This window comes from Bactrocera dorsalis, chromosome 4, assembly GCF_023373825.1.
Source record: "Bactrocera dorsalis isolate Fly_Bdor chromosome 4, ASM2337382v1, whole genome shotgun sequence".
Taxonomy (NCBI): Eukaryota; Metazoa; Arthropoda; class Insecta; order Diptera; family Tephritidae; genus Bactrocera; species Bactrocera dorsalis.
Window position 1 is genome coordinate 22604118 of NC_064306.1, and position 26215 is coordinate 22630332.

At 37.0% G+C, this 26215-nt stretch overlaps 1 protein-coding gene across 7 annotated transcripts in view; it reads left to right on the forward strand.

Moving 5' to 3' along the window:
* LOC105222653 (dopamine D2-like receptor) overlaps nt 1-26215 on the forward strand; it is a 283033-nt gene that overhangs the window by 57088 nt on the left and 199730 nt on the right. For all 7 annotated transcript variants that reach the window (XM_049454327.1, XM_049454325.1, XM_049454330.1 and 4 more), the window contains 2 exons: nt 8014-9730; nt 10739-10929. In XM_049454327.1, coding sequence (XP_049310284.1) covers nt 8725-9730; nt 10739-10929 — 1197 coding nt within the window. In that variant the 5' untranslated portion in view covers nt 8014-8724. The remainder of the gene's footprint in view (nt 1-8013; nt 9731-10738; nt 10930-26215) is intronic.

Genomic DNA, 26215 nt, shown 5'->3' on the forward strand with positions numbered 1-26215 from the left:
TCGCTCACATACTCCGAAAAACAATTCCAATTCGATATAACTGCATACGTATTGAAAACCCGTTATTTATATACGTTGCACATACCTGAAAGTAAGAACGTCTGGGAGTTTATGGAAGACATTTGCGATGATTGATAGGGCGCCAGCTAACAAAGTCCGATTGTACAATTCGTTTACTACACACCTGAATTAAATGACCTTTGTACTAGAGGACATCTCTGTCAAGCTTTTGCGTTTCTGAGACTTTATGTGACGTTCAACTATAATTGCGTCTGTGTTTATAAGACTGCGCACATATACAATTTGTTTAGTTTAAGAATTATATGTTGAAAGTGTGCGAATCAAATGAATTCTAGCTGATATTATCAAAATCTAAAAAACAGCGCAAATGAGCAAATTTGTTTGGAAAATTACTTTAAGTGTAACCTTTTATATTCCGAGGACTGGGATATGCTTTACGTAAGTAGGTGAGGAGTCTCCAAAGTACACTGGGAGTATAAGATAGCCTCTTATCACCCTATATTGCTTGGTCGTTTCGCCACTATTCATCGTCCGAAGGAAATAAGCTTGAAGAAGCTAAGGACCTAAACGGGCGATGTGGTGAAAATTTCTGTGATGTCCGCAAAGTGACATTATTTCCTATTTAAAATAGATTCAGATCTTCGCGTCGCTAACGTAATGCCAACGGAAGCAGATGGCGAGAAATACGATACGATACGTATTTCTGCTCAAACGAATCTTGGCGCGTTTAGAAGCTTGCTGCCATATAGCTTTGATTGCATCACTTGTTTGAGACGTTGCCACAAACGCTTTCACTATTTTACGAATTGCTGGCTCATCCAGTGTAACCATCGAATTTCACACCCGTAGCAGCTTACATATGTACGTGTTGATACTAAATAACGACAATATGTAGTAAATGTGCTGTGATACTCCTCCCTGCGGGTAGGGGGCCCCTTTTGGGTTCGAAAGGGGAGAAATATGCCCGTGGTAAGGCATGCCTGTCGTAAGAGTCGACTAAAATCCACATGCACTGTGTCTGACATTTCAGGTCTTGGTTTAAATGTCAGCATGGCCTAAGTCAAAAACAGTGCTATAATACTCAGCTTGAAATGATATTATAGACTTTAAATTAATTCCTAATATTTGTTGTTCAAGCGACAAATGTCAGCAGTCATTGAGTTTGGGGAGCTCAACTGGTAGTAGCAAAATCTACAAAGTCACACCAAAGACTATAACCTGGTTCCACGGGGGGCAGTTAGCCTTTGGAGGTAACTAAAATCTGCTCATTGGGTTTGGTCCTTTGTGGCGATTCGAGGTGGCTGTGGTTTAAACCTAAATGCGGGCAGGGTATTCTGTCCGGTGTGAAGTCGCATTGCGGGCGCGTGCCGGACCCAGAGTACGGCAAAGGTTTTGGGTAGGCCTCGTACCCGACCAAGGCGGCTAGGGTGTCCCTATCCACCCGAACCAATTGGAACCAAGGTATAAGTGTTGAGTGCATTTATGCTTTGGGGCGCTGATCAACGCATTGTATTGATCTACGTGCTTCTAGAAATAGAAAGCACCGTGAGGTTAGGCCTTCGCAGGCAGGTACTCACGTAAATCACAACGGACTCTGTCCTGTGATGCTGTCGATGCTTAGCTTTTGTGAATATCTTTTTCAACTTAATTTTGTACATATTCATGTAAAGAAGCGGTACTTTCATTAAAATTTGTGAATAAGTATTTATTTCATTGATGTGATTTTAAATATTTTATAATTAAAAAAGATTAGTTTATGTTAATTGGGTGTCAGGCTTAATCAAAGCATGGTTCTATTGGACTACTTCCGTTAATTGTTTTACGCTTCTATATTCGAGCAAGAACTGCTTGCTAACAGGTCCGTTAACTCATCCGAGTGGCTTTGGTAGTTCGCCATGACTACCTACTGTTATATTCTTCAGTGCACCACTTCTCTAGTGGTTAAGTGAGAGCTCTGTGCACTTGTCAAAAATTTAAAATTGTTTTACCAAAAGTTCTCCGGTTGAAGTTAAATCAAAAGAAATTTTACTGGCTTCAACTCCATCCATTCTCAATCCTTATACTAATTGTTTTAGCAAACATCCAGAGTTAGGTTAGTGGAACAGCCTTATCTAATTTATGTATACTTTATTTATAAAGTAAATTAATAATTATACAAGTATTAAAGTCTATTAAATAACATTATTAATGAATCATTTAGAAATTGGACCAAACTGGTGTCTTTCGGACTAGTTGACCTACCGACGGAATTGTTAGTTATAAACTAGCATGCTCACTACACGATGGGTTTCCTTTGCGTACACATACATACATACCATGTATATTTATATATAATGTGTGTGCAAGTGCGCACATGCACCTGTAGCTGGGCGGTCTCGTTTGTGTCAGCTTTACTTTAACGCGTCCACATGAAAGAAAATTAAGTTTTTATCGATTGGTCTTTTCCCTTTTTGACACCTCCACCACTCGTGCACACACATCGCTGCGTACGTGGTAATGTTTGCGTTGCTGAGTATTGCTGTGTACAATGCGAGTATCACTGCTCACCAAAATTTCACGAAGATAAACATCGTCATCAGAAAGGTAAATTTGAAAAGCTTCGATTCGACACCCAGCTTCCTTTCGGCGCTGTCGTGGCTGTCCCTTTGTGCACGCGTTTGGCTGTGGGTGGGGGTGGCTGGCATACATGCATAATGTAATATTTACTCTAATTTAAGCTGATATCGACGAGTGCGTATCCACAGAAATAACCAATTTCGTTATTCACCGTTGTCGCCACCATCCAATCACCTAATTCCTCGCCCATCCACACCTCCACCCATCCATCAGCCCTTCCCAGCAGGAAATGGCGAGTTCCGGAAATATGCCACAATTCATTATTTGCGCAGTTTCAAAGAAAGTAACGGGGATTACATTACATATGCTTATGTACAGGTGTATGTGTACGGATTCCTCAAATACGTTATAACAACATATTAGTTCTTGGCTGGGTTTCTTTCGTGCTTTGTGGGGCTTTCATAGACTCTAACGGAATGAATTTCGATTTGACGGTAAAATTGTTGCATCAATTTACAGTGTGAGTTGCCGAGGCCCCTCGAAAACTCTTCAGTGCTAACCCACTCACAATGAAGAAATTATTCTAACTCTGTAAAATTAAAATTGAGTTCGGTTATTTCAAATATAAAAATATTCGATTCTTAATAATTGTAGAATATAATAAAAACCGAAGAGAAAATAAAATACTGGAATAATTGCAGAGCATGTTTTCTCATAAATTTTCTACCCAGTTTTTAATGTCAATGAAGCACTGTGCGTGGCTCTGATTCAGTCAGTAGAAACTGTTGAATTCTTTCCAGAACACAGGCACTTCAAACAAATAATATATTTCCAATACAGGGTGATTACAGGTTTATAAAAACGAAATTCTCGAAAGGTCCGAATTTAGTTTTGGATTCGGGCTTCAGTAAGTAGGCTATATCTAGTATATATTCTCGAGGCACCAAATATCGTCTCAAATTTACCAGATGATAGTAAAGAGGTCACAAAACCAGAAGAATAAATAAAAAAAAAAACAATTTGGTTTACAACATTTTGAAATTTACGACAAAAAATTGTTTATTAGCAATGAAAATAATAATATTATTAAATCCTCTCCAATTGTAATTTGGAACACCTCAGAAATACGGAAGATCCATTTCTTTTAGAAAATAATATTTAGAATATATTATCGATTGTCTAAATTATTGTGTTGGGAGCTTCTAGTTTTGAATTTTATCTCCGAAAGTATTTCAGGGAATGCTAGATAGCACTATATTTTCTCCTTAGAGGCCCGTAACGATTCTGGAAAGATAACAATTGCATAAGATAAGTATACGAGTAAAAGAAAATAACACGTATTCTCCATTTTGAATATAGTGAGAATTCCTTTAAATTCCGATATTAATAAGTTCGCTTTTCGATTTAAAAATGGTACGAGTATATAATTTTTATAACCAAAGAGTTTTACCTCCGTGTGAAGCTAATATGGCACCCAGTATATGTATATGCAAGCGTGTGTGGCGCGTCCCGTCTATTAATATAATATAATCGCTAATATTTGCACTCCACCTACACCTACGTCTGTCTTGCCTCGCACCTCGCGTCTGCTCGCTTTTGGGGTAGACGATTCGGAACTCTACGATTTTCAGCATCCACACGTTTGCTTATTGAAGCGCGTGTGCCACAGACATTTTTCCTTGTTCCATGCCGACGTACAGACATACATATGGTGTATGCACAGGTCCTTACGTAGCTTCTAGCGTTGTGTGCCGTGAATGTTTATTGGGAGTATATCTTCCTAATTTCTTATTTATGAGTTATTGATATTTATTGTTAAATATTGAATGATACATAACAAATACTATTACATTTTTTAATATACTCGCACATAATTCATATGATTTGTTCTTTTAAGGAGATTTATTTTTACCCGAAATTTGTGGCGCCTAATTTCTTTAACTTATGTAGGTGGATTACCAGCGACAAAGAACTACAATGCTTAAGTAAATCCCTATTTTTTCACATATACATACATATACAGATTTATAAATGGATAGGTGTAGGCATAATTTTGCCTGAGAAAATAAAGAGAATTTACGGAATAAAAACGCGAGAATTTTTTTGCTTTCGTTCAATATCTCAACCAGTGAGGATATTAGATAATTTGTGATTGGTAATTTTATATTCACAGTGATATAATGTGAAATAAATTACTTAATAGTGTAAACACTTATTAGAAATGGTTCAAAAACCAATAATGTTAGCATTGAGAAATCGATGAAGAGATAAGTGATATCTAACCCGATTGTGGAAAAGCTATTCATTTCATTAAAGGCAAAGGCCTTTCACATCATCATTGTGTCGTCACAGCACTGGTATGTGCCACGTACAGGTAACTAAATAAATCTCCTCTGGGAAACCGTAACCCATCCTCGAACCACTTCTGAGTGGTGTTCCACATTCCTCACCTTAAAACCCGCATGTCATTATCTAGATCCAGGTCTCGTTTTTAAATCTTACGTTTACTATGTAATTTTTGTCAGTATTCAGGGAGTCGACTAAAGTGTGCGGTCTATTTCATGTGCATTTAAAAAACGTGTGTTCAGCGTCATCCTTGATTTACTCTTTTGTGGTGGTGACATTTGATTCTTGTTTCTTAGATGTCCACATTTTCTTTCTTTCAAATGCTAGTAGTCGGTGGTCCGCTTATTACCGATAAAGCTTCGCCTGACACTATACAATTGCCGATATTACCGTCATAGTAGCTATGTGGTAAGCTTTTTCAATGGCTTTACGCCGACTATTTTTCCTCAATGAGTCTGCCTATAACCCTGCTCCGACTGCTGCAAGATATACCGTATGTAGCCCACATGACAGCTGTTGTTTTTTTTTTGTGTTAGATTTTTTTCTCTCATTTTAGATGGCCTGCTAAGGTATACAATTCTTTTAGACGTCTGTTCAGCATTCTGTTGAATTTGTACTCATTAGAATTTAGTAGCCTGGAATTTAATCTGACACAGGAGTCACTGACAATTTTTTGTGTAACAGGAATCAGCTTCTTTGCTAGCAATACGAGCTGGGTTTTTTCAGTGGCAAGTTTAAGACCTCGCATGTCAAACCACATTTGTATCTTCAGTCACTCGGCCAGTCATCTGCGTAGCCAACTAGGTAAATATCGACGGGTATTTCAGGGCTTAGTATTCCGCCGTAACTGATGTTACAAAAGGTCTGGGTGGAGAATTGATACCTGCGCAGCTCTTGACGTGATCTTTAAAGTCTTGGTCCTTCAGTAGTTTTATACAGCAAGGTTCTGTATTTCAAGTAACTTCTCAATATTATGTCAATATGTCTTATGTTTTCCATTGAGCGCTGCTGAAAGCATTCTGAAGGGCCAGGGTAGCTAGGAAAAAAAACAACTCGTCTGAATTTGTTAAATCCAATGCGCACTGCTTCATGAGGAGTGTTCTCATGACATTCTCAATTGCCCTCAGTGTCGATCTACGAAGTCTGAAACTGTATTATCTGACTGATAAGCCTAATGATTGCTTTTTCTACTCACGGTTTCAGCAAATTTTCGAGAAGCTTACAGAAGCATCCGATAATTTTATTGGCAATTCCTTCACAGCACGAAACAGGGGAGTTATGTTCCTGTATATAGCTGTAATGTGCCTCCCTTTTTTTCTCTTATACTGTTCATGGACCAGTATACCACAATGCTGACGAAATTACGAAAATGATCATATTTTTCATTGTAGAAGAACAAGAAACGCATAAATTCCTAATAACAACTAAAGAACACACTATGCTTCTTATTATAGCTAAAAAGTGGAATACCCTTTACAAAAACTGACTGATAAATAAACTGACTGGCATTAAGTAAGGGATTGAAGAACTTAATATGACATTCAAGAAATGAGAACCAGGACATCAATTACTAGTACAAATAAGGAATATGGAAATTTATTAGTCAATTAATACCGCCTCGAAATAGATTGAGGTAGGTAAGTCTTCTTCAGATGTTTAATGGAGAGTCGTTCTACTCAACAAATAAGTTTCTTTGATTCTACGTTAAAAACGGCTCACTATTTTATTTTACATATATAACGGGTGATTTTTTTGAGGTTAGGATTTTCATGCATTAGTATTTGACAGATCACGTGGGATTTCAGACATGGTGTCAAAGAGAAAGATGCTCAGTATGCTTTGACATTTCATCATGAATAGACTTACTAACGAGCAACGCTTGCAAATCATTGAATTTTATTACCAAAATCAGTGTTCGGTTCGAAATGTGTTTCGCGCGCGTGTTTTGTTCAGCGATGAGGCTCATTTCTGGTTGAATGGCTACGTAAATAAGCAAAATTGCCGCATTTGGGGTGAAGAGCAACCAGAAGCCGTTCAAGAACTGCCCATGCATCCCGAAAAATGCACTGTTTGGTGTGGTTTGTACGCTGGTGGAATCATTGGACCGTATTTTTTCAAAGATGCTGTTGGACGCAACGTTACGGTGAATGGCGATCGCTATCGTTCGATGCTAACAAACTTTTTGTTGCCAAAAATGGAAGAACTGAACTTGGTTGACATGTGGTTTCAACAAGATGGCGCTACATGCCACACAGCTCGCGATTCTATGGCCATTTTGAGGGAAAACTTCGGACAACAATTCATCTCAAGAAATGGACCCGTAAGTTGGCCACCAAGATCATGCGATTTAACGCCTTTAGACTATTTTTTTGTGGGGCTACGTCAAGTCTAAAGTCTACAGAAATAAGCCAGCAACTATTCCAGCTTTGGAAGACAACATTTCCGAAGAAATTCGGGCTATTCCGGCCGAAATGCTCGAAAAAGTTGCCCAAAATTGGACTTTCCGAATGGACCACCTAAGACGCAGCCGCGGTCAACATTTAAATGAAATTATCTTCAAAAAGTAAATGTCATGAACCAATCTAACGTTTCAAATAAAGAACCGATGAGATTTTGCAAATTTTATGCGTTTTTTTTTAAAAAAAAGTTATCAAGCTCTTAAAAAATCACCCTATAAATGTTTAAGTTTACGAACTTGTACTCGAGCCCAATACGGGATAAAATTGAATCCGTTGATTTAGCTTCGATTTGAAAAATACATGATTGCTAAAGATCACGAGTAAAATGTCTTAAAGCCGATTATTTATTGAAAAATCAAATAAGCTCAGCCGGAAAATTTGTTCTTTTAATGCATGGTATTAAAGTTGGCCTCGAACGTTCCCGCAGCATAACCAACTTATCGTAGTATTACGTGTATTCTACCAGCCCAGTAAATGGAAAATGCTGCAGTTTCTGCCACCTAACAACAATTCACAAACTTAACTTAAACAAAGTCAATTATGTGCTTGTGAAGCATCCACCCACATGTAGACACGTCGCTAGTTGCCCATTTTGTACTAAGTTAATTTTATTTTAATTTTCTACTTTCAGCTTGCCGGGTCACCATCAGTCAGGAAATGGCGGAACCGGTGAAGTGATGAATGTATAAAACTCATTACCGTAGAACCAATGACCAAGCCCAATCATGCATATCGGAGTGCAGAATCTAATTAATATTGTCGGTCAGTGCATCACATATTCAAGCAACAACAACAAAAAGAATATCAAGCACGAGCGCGGCGCTAAGTGTATATCGAGTGTAGTTTAATTATACCTCTCCGATACTGTGCTGCCGCCGAGGTGGCGGAACCTAGTGCACGCTGCGGATAACCGCCGGAACAACCTAAGGCGGATGCAGGGTTGCAGCTGCAATTTGCAGTGTACGTATTTTCCACGTTTTGCGGCACAATGACCAATACGGTTCGAATACTACTTCTATTAAGTGCCGCACAAATTAGGCCGTTGAAGCGATTGGCGGCATAAATAAAGTTCGGATCGGGCTTTCGGTCGAGTCTTTCACGCGAGGAGTGAATTGTTTATAGGAAAAACGCATGCAATTGATTAGCAGCATTCAATGAAATCTTATAAGACATTTCCTTCGCGACGTAAACGGTGGCGTAATTTATGTATGAAATTTGTCTAACGGTTTAGAGAACGGTCAGTTTAACCTCATTGGAAATCGGGCGGCAAGCTGATTTACTGAGCGTGCGCACATAAATAACAGTAAAAACAATTAGGTAACAGCAACTGCTATGTAGGAAGATGGTATCGTTGGCGGAAATTAACACCACAGTACCAATGACGCCGGGCGGCTTCTTCCGGATATACGGTCTCAACGTCGGCGGTGATGACGATGACATCGTTATAAATGGCAGTGGTGATGGTGACAACAACGGGGTGGAAAGGGTTGTTATGGACGCTTGGAATACATTTGGCAGCTCAAACTCAACTAGCAGCCAAGCGACGAATGTGACCTCAATGAACTCGTCTTCGATGACCCAGCATAACACCACATTCGGCGATAATGCCAACAATACATCCTATACATGGCCATCAGCAACGGATGAATCGTACAGTGACTTGGATTTCCAGTCATCTTCTGTATTTGTTGGTTCTAATTCAACGTTGCCTACAGATAGGAAAGCAGCGAACGGAAATGGAATTGGAAATGAAGGTGGGTGGTCGGTTGATGGTAGCTATGACACCACTGAAGGCGCACTTGATAATTGCACTACACCAACAAACAGTTTGTTTGATATTGCCTTTACGACAACGGGAAAGAGTCGCGTTGCTGTTGGTGAGAACGGGGATGATATCAACTTTGCTTTGATCGATAGTGCGGAAACAGCTATGGGCGGTGACAATGATTACGAAACAGTAGATGGTTTTAATGGTGGTGTTGACGAAGTTGATCGCCTACCGGACAAAAGTACTGATTTTATTCGACATTCCAGCGCATTAGACAGTTTCGGATCGATAAGAAACGAATCGTATTACCCGAGTTTCGATGGCGGCGGGACGAGCGTGGCGACCGTGAGAAAGGATGTAACTGGTGGCGCGGGCGATAAGAGTGGTAGTTCATTCATGCTGATGCTTGAAGACTTTGGCGATTATTTTTTTAATTTTAACGGAACCGGCAGCGGGGTCGGTGATGGTGTCGCGTTTTCGGATACACAATCTACAATAAGCACTTTAAATGCGACCGACTTCCTCACACGAACTAATTGCTCAAATATAACGGATTTGTGTGTGGAGCCATATGATGAAAGTAAGTGAATCCTTATTATATATTTTGTGGACTTAACTGTTGACCGAAAAGCCTTTTAAGTCAGACTCTTATCTTGTTCATCAGTTTAGTCATCCATCATAGATTTTGTTTAATTTATTAAAAATAGGTTTTCATTTTCAAAATGAAAACGAAATAAACAATGAAATGTAAATTCTAAGGCAAAAATATTTTAATTTAAAATTATAAATTTGAGACTTGGGAGGTTGATTACATATTTAAAACTGTTGAGGCTGTAACCACCCTTTAGCGACTTGGCATGGCGCATGCGATGGAGTTGTTGACAACACTTCTCTCTGCCTACTCTTTCCTCCTTTATGGTATGAGGTCCCACCGCGTTGAAGGATAAGGTGCACTTCGTTTCTTTCCGATAGACTGTTCAGCCGGTCTCTACGCTCCTTGCAAAAGAAGCGATTTGATCTCGCAGGCAGTGCCTCTTGACTGTCTCTAAGTATAAGTTCATTGCCGTAGTTGCGTCGGAGGTTTATCTCTAAGCACAAACTTATGGCAAAGACCTCTGCTTGAAATTTTCCTTCAGGTGTGGAAATTTTGGTGCGTGGTACTGCGACTCCTGCAACTCCTACATCAATTCCCTCCGACGTTTTCGAGACGTCGCTGAACCACTACTATCTCTAAGCAATAGTTCGAGAGTGGAATCATTCCATTACTTCTAGGAGTAACCTTAAACTCGTGAAGTCCATACGTTATAATCGGTCTTAACAATCCTTTGCTTGCAGCCCCAGGATTTAGCAGCTAGTCGATTGCACACGATTAGTGCTTTTATAGCTTTGATCAACGTCAGTTCAAGATGCTGTTTCTACCGCAAAGTGCAGTCCAGTATGAGACCAAGATATTTGACAATGTTAGTCATATCTACCTCTCTGCCCCCAAGCATTAGGTTCCTTTGACGCATCCATTTGCGGACAGTTATTGAGCTATATTTTATTTCATAACAACCTTACTTAATTTCTACGCTTTTTCGATTTACAGTTGATCCGAATTATTGGGCGCTTACGTTGATGGTGTTTCCTGTGCTGACATTGTTCGGTAATATTTTAGTGATCCTTTCAGTGTGCCGCGAACGATCCTTACAAACGGTTACGAATTATTTTATCGTGTCATTGGCAATAGCCGATCTACTAGTTGCTGTCGTGGTGATGCCGTTTGCGGTTTATGTTTTGGTAAGTAGTGTTTATTTTATAATTTGTCCATAAATGTGATGCCATTATATAATTAAATTCTATATCCATTATGAAATAAGCTTTTATTTTATTCCGACACTTCGGTGTTTCGATATATTTTGAATATTACTAGATATTAATCCCAACATACGGGTATTACTTAAACCCCGAAAAATATAATTTCATTCACTCAATAATCAAAATACTCGTAATGAAAGCTTCGGAAAAATATGACAGGAAGAAAATTTTAATGGGATAATTAATAGAAAGGCAGTTTTACAGCTTTCATGATAGAAAGAGATATTGGGATTTGGTATTCTTGAATCCATCTCCATTTCTAGTCTCCATTAATTTAAGCTTGAATTATACATATGTTTTAAGCTCAAAAATACTGGCTTTAACTATTTCGGAAGTGTACTAACAAGCCACTTGAGAATGTCACGTGCCGAACGTTGATCTCTAAAGAATTATCATATTTTTTATAGAGTTTTTTCTTTATATACATATGCTACTTATATACTACAGGTTCATGTTTGCCAAACGTTATTTAAAAGTAGGCGATGCCCTGCTCTTCACAAATAAAGCCCTAAAGGTGTTTCATAGTAGTTCCAAAATTTGTTGAAATTGAATCGATCAAGGATTCAGAGACCAAATATGTGGATTCAAATGCCTATGGCTGATTTTTATACTCTCGCAACAAAGTTGCTAAGAAGAGTATTATAGTTTTGTTTACATAACGGTTTTTTGTAAGCCCTAAAACTAAAAGAGTCAGATATAGGGTTATATATACGAAAGTGATCAGGGTGACGAGTAAAGTTGAAATCCGCATGTCTGTCTGTCCGTCCGCGCGTCTTGAGTAAAAATTGAGATATCATGATGAAACTTGGTACACGTATTTCTTGGCTCCATAAGAAGGTTAGGGATGGGCAAAATCGGCCCACTGTCACGCCCAAAAATTGGGAGAAACCGAAAACCTGTAAAGTGTCATAACTAAACCATAAATAAAAATATTAACTGAAGTTTGGCACAAAGGATCGCATTAGGGATGGACATATTTGGATGTAATTTTTTGGAAAAGTGGGCGTGGCCCCGCCCCTACTAAGTTTTTTGTACATATCTCGGAAGCTACCATACCCATGTCAACCAAAGTCTACAGAGTCATCTCCTTCAGGCATTTCCATATACAGTTCAAAAATGGTAGAAATCGGATAATAACCACGCCCACCTCTCATACAAAGCTTATGTTGAAAATCACTAAAAGTGCGTTAACCGACTAACAAAAAACGTCAGAAACACTAAATTTTACGGAAGAAATGGCAGAAGGAAGCTGCACCCAGGCTTTTTTAAAAATTGAAAATGGGCGTGGCGTCGCCCACTTATGGACCAAAAACCATATCTCAGGAACTACTAATCTAATTAATTTTATAGCAAAATAAAAAAATATGTAAATGACGGATAATGAAATCTCGATTATCACTTTATCATGCGAGAGTATAAAATGTTCGGTGACACCCGAATTTAGTCCTTCCTTACTTGTTTTCTGAACATATTGGTCAGTCTGTGAGCTTTAGCATTTAAATTTGAGGAGAGCGGTTACACCCGAACTTAGCACTTTCTTACTTGTTCCTCTTAATTTATTTTATCTGAATCTATGAATGAAGAAAGTTATATCGCAGACTTCTAGTTGAGAGTATTTCGTTTTGAGAGTACCGTTAATATATAACATAAATAACATGTACTATTCCACCTTTAAAATTGGCATTAAGGATAACCAAAATATTATATTTAGAAAATATGTATTAACGAATGCTTCATCAAAAATGATCAAAACTGCAAATATCTATTGATGAACATTGCAGCATAAGTATACAAGGGTACATATAAATATCTGCATTGCCTATGCGCATATAGGGAGATACAATTTATTGGCGAGACCACACGCACTTCTCCTTGAATGATGATATGATTTATGTGCGCGTATTTTGTCAGTTGTTGATTGATTGGATTTACGGAAAAGAAGGTAAATTTTGACTCTATTTTCGTCTTGTTATGTTCCATTTTGTTCTGATGTTACTGTTATTTACAACTTTGTCATCATGACTATTGGTACGCTTTGAGGTCACTCAAGGTATTTGTTGCTTTATTACTCGTATCGTAATTCTGCGCTTTCATATGTATGGTATTCAACTGCAGACGATAAAAAACTGGACATGGAGATTGTGATAAAAAAAATGAAAGGACTTGAATTGTGTAATGTATTTGCTGATGCAGCAAGATTGCCACCTTGTTAAAGACTCGCGCTGAACTTGACATACATATAAATAGTGAAACGTGTTGAATAAAGTTAGAGTTCTTTTCGCCTAACGATAGTTTGTAAATAAAAATATATATAATATTGTATTTATGTTGTTGGCATATGTATATGATAAATTTGTTTACCGAGTAAAATATAAATTTGGAAATGTTTAACCGAGATACGACTATAAAAGTATCTATGGCCATTTTGAGGGAAAACTTCGGACAACAATTCATCTCAAGAAATGGACCCGTAAGTTGGCCACCAAGATCATGCGATTTAACGCCTTTAGACTATTTTTTGTGGCCAATCTAACGTTTCAAATAAAGAACCGATGAGATTTTGCAAATTTTATGCGTTTTTTTTTTTTAAAAAAGTTATCAAGCTCTTAAAAAATCACCCTTTAGTTTATAATGGCTTTGCTTAAAATGTTTAATTAATTGTAAATAAAAGACAAACTATTTATTAAACATCAATATTTATTTTGTCGCCTTCAGCTCCTTCAGCGCATTTTCCTTTGTCTCTTCGGTCGACTGATAACGGGTTTCACGGAGAGGCAATTTGGGGAACAAGAAAACGGTATTTGATCGATGGTATTCAATACGTTTTTTGCTTTAAATTCAGTCACAACCGTGGCTCGATGCGATGGTGCATTATCATCGTGTAAAATCCATAAATTGTTCTTCTACAATTTCGCGCCTTTTTGGATAGATATTCTCACGCAAACACCTCAACACAGCCAAATAGCACTGCTTATTGACCTTCTGTCCCTCCGTAACAAATTCAAGATGAACCAAGCCACGAATATCGAAAAAACTATGAGCATCACCTTGATTTTTTAGAGGCTTTAACGTGGTTTTTTTGGTTTCGGCTCGTTTTCCACCGTTCCAATGATTGTTTTCTTGTTTGCATGTCTAAATCATAAGCCCATGTCTCATCAACAGTTTTAATGAATGTGAGATCGGAATGCCAAGATCAAGCATGTCCAAAGTGACTGGTTTAATTTTGAAAAAAATTCAGCTTTGTCGGGACGAGTCCATTCTGCCAAAATCATTCGAACATATTCTTGAGAGTTGTCGAATCTTTTAACACTTGTCTGACGATATCCTTCACTTTTTTAATATTTTCATCAGTTGAAGAGGTCGAAGGTCGTCCAGAAACCCGCATGTCTTCAACGATCCCTCGATCGCCTTGGAAGGCCCTGTACCACTGGTAGTCTAGTGTTTTTGATAAAACTGAATCACTGTAAGCCTTTCCGGGAATAAAATTACAATCTCCGGGTGCGTTTTTCGACACAATGTATGGTGATGATTGTTTCTGGAGTTTGTTCTATAGGAAGAATACAGTGTAATCGGTTAATGCTATGATCCATGCTGTATTCGATACAAGGGTTCATAGTGTAGGGAAGAATCTTATTTTTAAATATTTTTTATTTTGTAAAAACTACCAAGAGCTAGAAGAAGAGGAGACTGTGGTAGTAGTGTATGCGCATAAAAGTTTTTTATACGAAAAGAATAGCAACAATCGGTCAGGGTCTTCGTGGCGATGTTTCAGAAGTTGCGCATTTAAAACTTGTTGATTTGATGAACTTCATTAAGAGAAGAGGGTGTTTCAGAGAGAATACAATAGAGTGGGTTTAGTTCCGTTAATTTCACATTGGCCTGGGTACATCGTGAGACATTCATCCTTACACCTAACTACCAAAAACTTGTGTAAATGTATGTTGAAATTAATTAGAAAAAAAACAAATAGTTTAGGTTGTATAGGAATTCGAGGAAATTAAGAATTAAAATTTTAGAAAAATATTCTGAACACCTAACCTATTTCTGACAATACAGGCATTGAACTCAATATCCATGTTCAAAACAAAAATTATTACCTCCAGGGAATTACGACGTTCCTTACAAGCATTTTAAATAGTAAGTGTCTTACTGGTATTTAATCCGAATGTTGGAAGGTTAAAAGAAAAAGAGGTTATACAAGTAATAGTCGAATTAAAATAGTTCATGAGGTCATAATCGAAAGAAAGCGAAGGTTTTGTTTACAGTAACTATTAAAGTTATACAGTTCATATCGCTTACGACGATGGTCAGATACTAACTGGCTGAAAGTTTGAAAAACTGGAGAGTTTAATATGTGTATTATAAATGCGAAAACTGTCAAATCTTGTTGAGTACTTTATTGAGGACTCAAATGTGAAAAACCGGGATTTCAATACATTCCTTGGACCTGAAACTCTATTTGAACAATCTTATCGCAAATGACAAGAAAACAGCTGCTACAATAAACGTGTTAACAGTAAATACACACATATGTATGTCCGGAGCCTTAGTAGCAGTATTTAACCCATGGTATGGCCATTAAGATTACTTATGAAGAGAATGTCTGAAAGGAGTTTGCTGCAAAGAGTAGAGTTCGGTGGCAAAAAAATTAAATAAAGAAAAAAAATTGAGCACATATGGACACTGCGTGCGACTAGATTGCTGAACACCCACACACAAACATTCGTGACGGAACATACCTACTTACTCACGATTATAGTGCTCCCTGTACTTCTCAAGAAAAAAAGAAAAAGCCGTGGCAAGTTGTATGAATCGAAATGATTGCTTGAAATAATATGCTTTTAAGGACAAAAAGCAGCCAACAGAATAATACAACCGAAGTAATGGCGAAAGTGTTAAAATAAAAGAAATGGGAAAAACGTAGCAGAAATGAAATCATACTTATGCCATTCCACGTCGAGTGGACGTGTGCGTCGACTAAACGCCATGAGATATGGCCGTTCGACTATGAAAAAAGATCAGGAGGCAGGCATATATTGGGAGCGTGCAAAGTGCGAATGAATGACAACGAACGGGTGGATTGGCGGGGCGGCAGCGGAAGGGCGGCGTGTTGTAAAATCGCATTAGCACACAAAAGGAAGCACTTTACGCCACTGATTGCAAGTGTTGTGGCTTGAGCTGCTGCTGAATGGATGTTCTGTGCTCTGAACAACCGTTTCAAAGCTGCCAATCCCACATGTTCTTCACCCGCCGTCCGGCATCTGCTCGTTCCAGAATTTGTCAGCATAGAGACATTTATTCTTCGGCCAGCGATAGCGATGGCAACAATTCATAGTACACCACGACATCCACGAATCACTTTACTGACACTTGTTCGTGTTGCTCGTGGATGGCATACCTAGTAGATTCCAGCTAGAGCTGCTGTATGTGCGCACTACCCTGGGACGCAAATGTGCGTAAATTCAATACATAGACAGCTAGATATTTTACGCATTCATAAATCCGTGGTACGCATTTTTTTCTGTTTTCGAACCGCAGCCTCGGGTGTAGTGAGGTGAACGCGACGGAAAGTCATATAGCGGGCGAAATTGAGTGGAAGAAAAATGATGTTACACTTAAGTGTTGTAGTATTTTTCATTTGCGAACGCATATTGCTTTACCGTCTTTAATTTTTTATTTTTCATTTTCCATTTTGCTACTTTTTTCTCATCTTCGAGTTTTGACTTGAGGGCCAAAGTGCATCCCCTTAATATATTAGTAGTATGAAGGTTTAAGACGTTTTTCGCTTGTAATGTTAAGAGCCTGCTGCCTAGGTGGGATTTTCCCTAAAGATTTTTAATCCTGAACGAAGTTGTCTCAAATTATAATTTTTGTTTCAATAAGTCAAACTTTTAAAATTATTGAGTTTGAATTATTGGTACGAACGCATTTGTGATAGCTAATTTTTCATAAGCTTTTGTAATTTAGTGAGCTCTGAAGCGTGATCCCTACGGAAGCTTCCCTTGAAGATTCGAACGAAGAGCAAAAACAACTGCAAGGAACAAGGATTTCTCTCACTATCTACCTACGTCCAGATGATACCAGTATCAGAATATGATTTGCTAACACACATAACCAACGAATGACTAGTTATAATTGTTATACTACACATACCTGTACATTAGTACATTACCGAAATAGTTGTTACTGTTACATAACTTCGGTTCTGTACTCTTTTACGGTAAACGCAGATGTACCAGGCTTATCCTCTCATTTCCGGCTACACAATTCGCTTCAACGATTACGTTCAGTTATGCTCCCGATGTTAAAAATTGATTGTTTGGTAATTAACATATTCATTAGAAAGGAGTTGTCAACGACATATTCTATATTAGATGAATTGTTTCAAAATATAATTCAACTGTATAAAATAATTTTCTGTCACTTCCTTAGGTCGTTAGAAAGCCTACTCTACTCTACTAAGACCAATTGGTCTTCTCTTTGAGTAAATAAGCCTCCCCCAACCCCTGAGTTACATATTTGAACTTCTTTGTCTGTAACTGAGTTTGTGCGTGTACTTTTGATTACATATTTATGTGTAGACTGTTGAATTAAGTTCAAAAGCAGAGTTGGCAAATTTGCTAAAGACAATTTGCGCCTTTGAACAATGCTCTTTATTCCCCCACCAACGGCACCCACGAGCAAATATATGTACGGAATGCACGTAAGCTTTCCGGTTTGCAAAGTTCATGTAAATATGTGAACATGTGACACTCAGAAGCATATATATATGTGTATGTGTGCTTAAGTACAATTCACTCGCTCTTTCGGCATGAGCAGGGACGAAAAGCGGAAGCAGCCAATGCGAGACTAGAACAATGGGGTCACAAGTGTCGCGCCGAGCAACGAAAAACAGCACAAAAGCTAAGCATTATTGAAATGCGTCAACATGAAAGGAATCATTGAAATATATTTCAGCCCCTGCACCCTCGCTACCATCAATCCCACCACTTCACTGCTTTGGCTGGATAAACATTTGTCATTTTGTTTTTGTAGTTGGCGCTGTCGTTATCACTGTGAAGGCTGGCAATGTTCTTGCTTTTGCAAGAAATTACACACTTACTAGGTAAATAATGTCGAGTGACTTTTCTCACACTCATATGGCCTAGCCGCAGCTTTGGCAGGCGCTTTGGAGCTGCTTAAGCGAGCTCAATGTCAACAGTTCTTTCGGAAGGCTGGACGGGGGTTGTTGAGGCCTCACACCCTCAGAGCCAATTGAAAATATTGCATTTTAATGCGAACTCTTTATCTGCCTACTCCCACGAATATTCAGTATTACAAGTGTATATAAACATAAGTGTGTATGAACTTATGGAGACGAGGACGCCCATACCGAGGGCTATCGAAGACGTGCCAATGAAGAGTGTTTAGCTGCTAGCAAATAAAAGTTAGCAATCAGATTTGTTGCATTTCGCAAAGTCGTGTTGATAAAGTTGCGAAAAGTTCGTGATTATTAGCCGAAATTAATCGAATTCAAATGCCGACGCGCGTTGAGGGGTGTGTGCTTTGTCTAGAGAGGCCGAAAAGTTCTTTATGGCGCAGCACTTTTGTTTGTCTTTCTAATAATTAGTTTTCGCTTCATTACTGAACAGCCGTCATTAATAAGCATCTGTGCGTATAATAGATTCCGATGCTCTGGGAGTATTTCGACAATTTCCAAAGTGAAAAATTTGCAAACAAACACAGCAGTCTTCTGTTCATAATAATAACGCTGCCAATACAGAAGAACAAACCGAAATTTCTAAAAGATAAACAAAAAAGATTTGCAAGATTAATTAGCAAAAGTAGGCATATACGAGTACATACATATATATGTAGTTATGCATTTGTGTATATATGTGGTATGCTCAGTGTTCATCTTTAAAGCCTTCGCAAATTGTACCAAACTTTAATTATAATTCAAAAAACTCTGAAGTTGATAGGAAAATTTGTTTCCCTTTCTTAACTCAGCATAATTAAAATCTTCTGCCAGCAAAACACTAAGGCTATGGGCATCTAAAATTTAGTGAAGCATATTAATATGTTGAAATTATCTGTTTTCAGAGGTGATCTAAAAATAATTAGAGTATGCCTTTCAACGTATTAAGGGATACAGAAAGGCGTTTTTTCGAATATAAAAAATAACTTCCCAATCAATTGCTTAAATTGTTTACCGTTATATTTATACATAATTTAGGAATATTTTTCGAGTTGCACGCGATCTTTGATGGAGCTAAAGTACAGCACTGCTCTAGTAAATTCGGCCTTTTCTGTGGATAAAACCTAAAACAATTATCTCCAGAACATAAATTCCGCACATTGACTTACGGTCGAAAAAAATTGAAAATTCAGAAAATGGTGACGTTCTTTTTAAGTTGAATTTTGGTTGTCTTTGATTTCGATTTCTGATCCGTTCACAAAAATGGTAAGTCATCGTATGGAGAACTATATAAAGAATATGCAAAAGAAAAAATTTATCGTGTTCGAATAATTTGTCGACGGGTAAGTACTGCAGCAAATTCGAAAAGTGCTGTTTCGAGAAAATCACGTTTAAATATAAACTGAGTGACCGCATTTAAGAAGCCACAACTCAAAAAATATTTCAGATATACTCGTACATTTCAGGTATAACCTTTGAAAATAGGTCATTCGATTACTTCTAATCGTAAAGGGCAAGTGACGAACTCTAACAGTTAAAGAATAAAAATACAAGTACGTGTACATGACCAATCCACAAAAAGAGAGATCCCAAATCGTCGTTTGATAAGAAAAACACAATTTTATGATTCAAAACACACTAAATTATCCCGTATAACCCCTTAAACTTTAATACACTTGTTTCAATGATCCTTCAATCTGTCGATCCTATCCCTGAACGGAGAATTCGGAATGTCTGCAAAATACGCTTCAACAGCTGAAATCATTTGATGATTGAAGACTAAATCTGGTGAATACGGTGGATGCAATTCGAACTTTACTTCATTGATTTTAGCCATTGCCAAAATGCTCTTGTAACATGGTGCATTGTCCTGATGAAAAAGGATTTTTTTCTTCTACAAACCGGGTCTTTTTTCACTATTTTTTTCCTTCAACTGGTCCAAAAAGTCGTATTCAGAATTAAGTGTTTTACCAGTTTGCAAGTAATTCACAAACAAAATTCCTCACACATTCTAAAAAAATGATGCTATAACCTTCTTGCCCGATTTCCGGACACGAACATGTTTCGAAGACGAACAGCCAGAAACCACTCTTTAGCCTCTTGTTTTGATTCAGGATCATGGTGACAGACCCAAGTCTTATCCATAGTGATGAATCGACGTACAAAATCCACTTTATCCTTTTTAAAACGCTCCAAATGTTGCTGAGAAACTCGCATTCGAATATGGTTTTGTTCCATTGTTAGCGATTGCGGTAGCCATTGTGCACACAGCTTTCTAAAACCCAAAATTTCACTTAAAAATATGCCTAACAATGCCTAATGAAATGTGTATTGCCTCTACCAAATCTCTCTCAGTCAATCGACGATCGTCCAAAACCATATCCTGTATTTTGGCTATGATTTCTGGTGTTGATGCGCTTTTGGACGTCCTTCGCGTTGTTCTTCTTCAAGGCTTAATTTTTGTTGAAAATTATGCGGTTAGCTGATGAAATTGTTGTAAATTGTAACCCATTCGGATTTTTTAAATAAGCATATTGAATTCTTATGCAACATTTTATATATTCAAACTTTAACTTTTAAGCAGACAATCAGAATTAGAAACCGGAATGGACCTAGATTGATATCCGACAAATCCCTGCCAACTCGGTAGCAATCCCAGAAATATTTATTGGCTGCTACATATCTCTGCTAATTTGAAATTTTAGCCAGTCTTAAGTTTTTATAATTACTTCATCTATAATTTCCTTGCTGTATTTTAGAGATTTGCATTTTGGAACGGCTAGTTTATTATTTGCAACAGGACTACTTCCGAAACAAATACACACTCGTGTATTTTTGCACCATTGAACGTCTGCTGTTGAGTCGCCCACACATACAACAACGCAGTGAAGTGCGAGGTGTACCGCAGTAGCGAAGACCTCGAGTTGGGCGTGTAAAACGTGGTGCGACCAAAAATAAGAGACGACAGCAGCACCTGCGCACGCTGCCAAATGGAATAGTGATGCCAGCAAAAATTTGTAGTCGTTTATCTCCACTTCCGTGTGAGTGTCGGAACGTTGTGGGTGCTCGATCTCGTTGCTGTTTGTGTCTCTGTGCTTGTGTGTTCTCTGTTTTTACTTCTTCCGCCATAAAATTTATTGTCTCATATTCGTGCATTCCGTGCACAAACCGTACATGCTGCTCCACCTTTGTTTTTCAACGGGTCCACACACAAGTCCATACAGGTGTGCACGTGTGGATGCACTCAAACATAAATAAAGGTATTTTATTTCCCACCGTCGAATTGGCCAAAGTTTGGCAAATAGTTACTCTTGTCGCTTAGTTTATTTAGAAAATTCGAAATTTCAAAGTTTTTATGAATGCGAAAGTTTTTACGTATTTTGTCGCGAGAACACCAAAACTTTGCTCGAATTTTAACAGCGCCGACGAATAAAAGTAAATTTCGACTAACGTTGTTTTTGTGGTTATATACTTAAAATATTCGTATTTAGAAATATAAATACACGAACTAAAAATAATAGTCGCTAGTATTTTCTGGATTTTTATTTGCTCGGCAAGGAACTGAAATAATGAAAAAATTCAATAATAAAAAAAACAAAATTTTTTAGTTCTTTTAATTTGTTTTTTTTTTTTTTCAAAATATGTATTTATCTACACACATTTCCAAATAGAGGCAAAACTTCCTAGCCCCATTATTCCAAAGAGTTTGAAAAAGGTAGCAACATGAGGCCAAGTGTTGTCATAATGGAAAACTATTGCCTCGTGCCTAGTAGCAAATTCTGGGTGGTTTTCGGCAATCGCTCGCTTTTATTTAAGTCGAAAATAACACTGGATCACAAATTTGAATTTGTTTTTTGTTCCACGGATGCCACTATCCAATTTGTATGTGAAATGGCTCGCTGATTTCGAAAATCGAGTTAATTTTTTTTTTCATGGATACGTTTTTGAGATATTTGCAATTTACCGTTATTCGACCAAAAAAAAAGGTGTCTTCATTTAATCATGTATATCTCACTGACCAGTTGAGCAATCTTACTGCAAATTATAGAAAATGAAAGTGAATGAAATTTCCTAAAAATATTGTCTACTTCATTTTTCCATAGGCCTTATAATTTCTGAGAAATTGATTAATAACTTCGTGTTTTTAAATTTTTTTATGAAAAAATTAAAAAAAAATAAACTTTGGCAAGGAAAAAATTTTAAAACAAAAGATATTTTTAAATTCTTTTTTTATTTTATATGAAGTCCTGTTTCTTTATAAAAAACTAAGCTACCAACGAACAAAATCCATGGATAAATAGGAAAGTTGTACATGATCAAAGAAATATATCCAAGTCGCGCAAAGTCAATGTATTCGTATATGCGTATGTAGTGTGTAAAGGCGCTGTTTCTGTTAAGTAAAAAGTCAATTTTTCGAGCGCTCGAAAAAAATATCCCTGGTCGGTCCAAAAACCCGGTGTTCATAATTCTTCTGTGAAAAGTATTAAAATCACTAATAGCGCACATTTCGTAAAAGGAGAAACCATAATTTTGTAAATTATAAAATAATAGAAGAAAATTTTTCCTTTTACGAAAGGTTAAAATCACAGTGTATGTACATTTCGTAAAAGGAGAAACCATAAGAGAGTGTGGCAAACAATTTTAATAAATTTAAATGCCCTTTTTGTCGTCAAGATGTTGACGAATATTTACATATTTTTATTTAATTATTGTCTTTTTCTCACATTTTCATATTTTCATTTAATTCTTTACCTTTTTTTAAATATTACATACGTATGTATAATTGAATTGTTAAAATTTTGATTTAAAAACTTTACGTTTAAAGCAAGCAAAATAAATTAAAAATGAAGTAAAGTGGGGCTAAAGTCATTTTCGTGGGGATTAATTCCTTTTTTTTTTCGTGGGGATTCTGTCATGTAAGAACACCCACGTTTGGTGGGGCTTAATTCATTTCGATTGGTGGGGATAAAATCATTTTCGTGGGGTTTAATTCATTTTTTTTTCGTGGGGATTCCGTCATTTTTGGTGGGGAAAGATTCACTAAGAAATTGGTGGGGCTTAAGTCATTTTGCCCGGTGGGGGTTAATGCAGTGGGGGCTAATTCATACACCCGAAATTTCGTTTGAAATACAAAATTTCACACAAACTCTTTGTTCAATATTTTTATCCATAATATTGTAAAAATCGCAACGCACACAAAAGGTTAACTTGTTGCTAATGACGTCGTAAACAAACTAAATGACACATAGCAATAAAAACTGACAGAATAGTGGCTGATAATTGTGTCAACCTGGGGGAAAAATTGAAATATTCTGAGCGTGAAAATTTAAAATGAGAATTTTCGGGTACTTATTTGACAGAATTTAGTTATAGATCCAAGAGTTATATATATATGAAAATTTTATCTAAAGAATTTCAACGATTTAGATATTCATAGAGGACATCGAAGAAACGCCGGTTCCTATATTCCAAATGCAACACAACCTGGAAGGACTCTTGAAGCCATTGTGGATAAAATAAAGAAGTTAGTCAAATCAAATCTTCGAATAATAACTCGGGAGATAACTGAAAGATTAAATTTATCTATCACGACCGCTAGCTTGATATATAAGTTTTTCATGTTCCTTTATACTGAAATGTGCTTCGTCGCATTATCGACTGTCATTTACTTATCAAAGTGCAGTGGGTTGTTTACAAGATAGTAAAGTGCAAAAGATCATGGTCTTCAAACTCGGCACCTTCGGACTATATAGGAGAACCTTCACCTCAAATCAGAAGATCAAAAACCACTTGGAGCAGTTTTTTGCATAAAAAGATAAAAATTTTTTTTAGTGTGGAATCCATCCCTTGACCGACAGATTGTAAAAGCTACTGGGTAAAAATGGAGAAAATATACATATCGCTCATTTGCTGCAAGACCGGCATAAGTCAAAAAAATCGATTCTCCAGAAAACGCGTTTAAAGTTTTCAACTGACTCCAACCTTACACCTCTTCTCAAGCGGAGCATATAAGAGGTATTCATATGAATTTTTCACTCAACATGAAGTATGATATAACGAACAATTCTGCAGCATTAACTCAAAAATCACGTTTTTTGATTTATGCCGGTCTTGCAGCAAAAGCGATATCATTAACTGTTATACACAAAAAACAAGAAAAAACGTTAATTTCGGCTGCACCGAAGCTAAGATAGCCTTCACAGGTGCATTTCTTTTAGTAACTGTATGTTCAGTTTGTATAGAAGCTGTATGCTATAGTAATCCGATCTGAACAATCTTTTTCGGAGATTTAATTATTACCTTAAATAGTAATCCATGTAAAATTTCGTGAAGATACCACGTCATTGATTCCGATTGTTCAGTTTGTATGGCAGCTATATGCTATAGTGGTCCAATATCCGCAGTTCCGACAAATGAGTAGCTTCTTGAAGAGAAAATGACGTTTGCAAAATTTCAAGACGATATCTTAAAAACTGAGGGACTAGTTCGTATATATACAGACAGACAGACGGACATGACTAAATCGACTCAGCTCAACATACGGATTATTTACGAGTATATAGCATATACTTTATAGGGTCTCCAACGCTTAATTCTGGGTGTTACAAACTTCAGGGTATAAGAAATCGTTTTTAAATTACAATAAAGAAAACTAATTTAGTTAGGGAACGACTCAATAGATTGGATTTAATTAGTAGATACTCTCTCTTAACGGGAGAAAATTGTCTTTGTAGCATTTGTATCCCAAATATATTCTTGCCTTTACATTTTGCTACATTATCTAATATTTGGCTATACTCGTATTAATTTCTTTGCTTGAGTGTGCTTCCGTATATTCGTCTGCTCGAAAATATTTTTATAGCCTAAGTAGACGTTGGGTATGTTTTAGACCTAAAAGTTGCATTATTCCTTAGATTTCAGTCTACTATCTATTTAAAAGAAGTCCTTGGAATAAAGTGAACACATATTAATTCACGAATATATTGATCAAGTTTTCCAACTTTTCCTGATTCGCATGTGATATATGTATATGTACATAGTATTTGAATTTTTCGCAAATGTTCGCCTGTGGGAGAAAGCAATCAATTCCATTTGCTTAATTGGCTAACCAATTGACTAAGCGTCGAAGAATAGCACAGACAATCGAATATAAACTAAAGTAAAACTGAAATGTGAAAGATATCAGAAAAATTGTATAAACGGCTAGGTGTGTATAGACCACATTGTAGCATGTGGAATAGTGAGACTGTACCGGTGTGTGTATATGAATGTATGTAGGTAGCTCAGTATAGTTGCTCTCATCGATAGTTTTAGAAATTGTATTATTTTAACAGCTATCAGAACACTCTACCTCCTAACATTTCCCAGTAAATGGTCGGTTGTCTGCGGACTCGTCTGGCTTGTCGGCTGCAACACTTCCTCTCTCTCCATAATTCATGCCACACACAGCCAATTAAATGAATGATTGGCGAATGGGAAAGACCACAGACGTATGATAGTTTTACCGTCATTACTAAAATAAACAAACGCCGGTAGAACGGAGGATAATGAAATTATATGCACCGTATTGAGCACATACATCTATAGAACGTACAACCGTTTGTAGGTATGAATCGTGAACGGATTTAACGTACGATGGGCGAATAATCCAGTTTATTACTAAAATGTTAGATATGAATTAATTATGTCGCATGAGGAGAAAACTTTTATACTGAAGTATAATATCTTCATTTATGAGCACCGATGTATAGAGATTCCAACATATTTTAATACTGCTCTTTCTTAAGTTTTTAGCTATAAATTAATTACGATTTATTGTAGTTTTGTTAATATTACTTATTTATATTTGGGGCGATATTTGCGATAAGTGTTTATGGACTATTTCCAACAAATTTCGATTAATTACCATCTTTATCAATGATGATTTGAATTCAATTCGAAATGCCTTTGAATGAGAGACGTTGTCATTATTTTCAAAACTCTTGCGACAGGTAACTGTAACTTATTCAATCAATTTAGGCAATAAATATG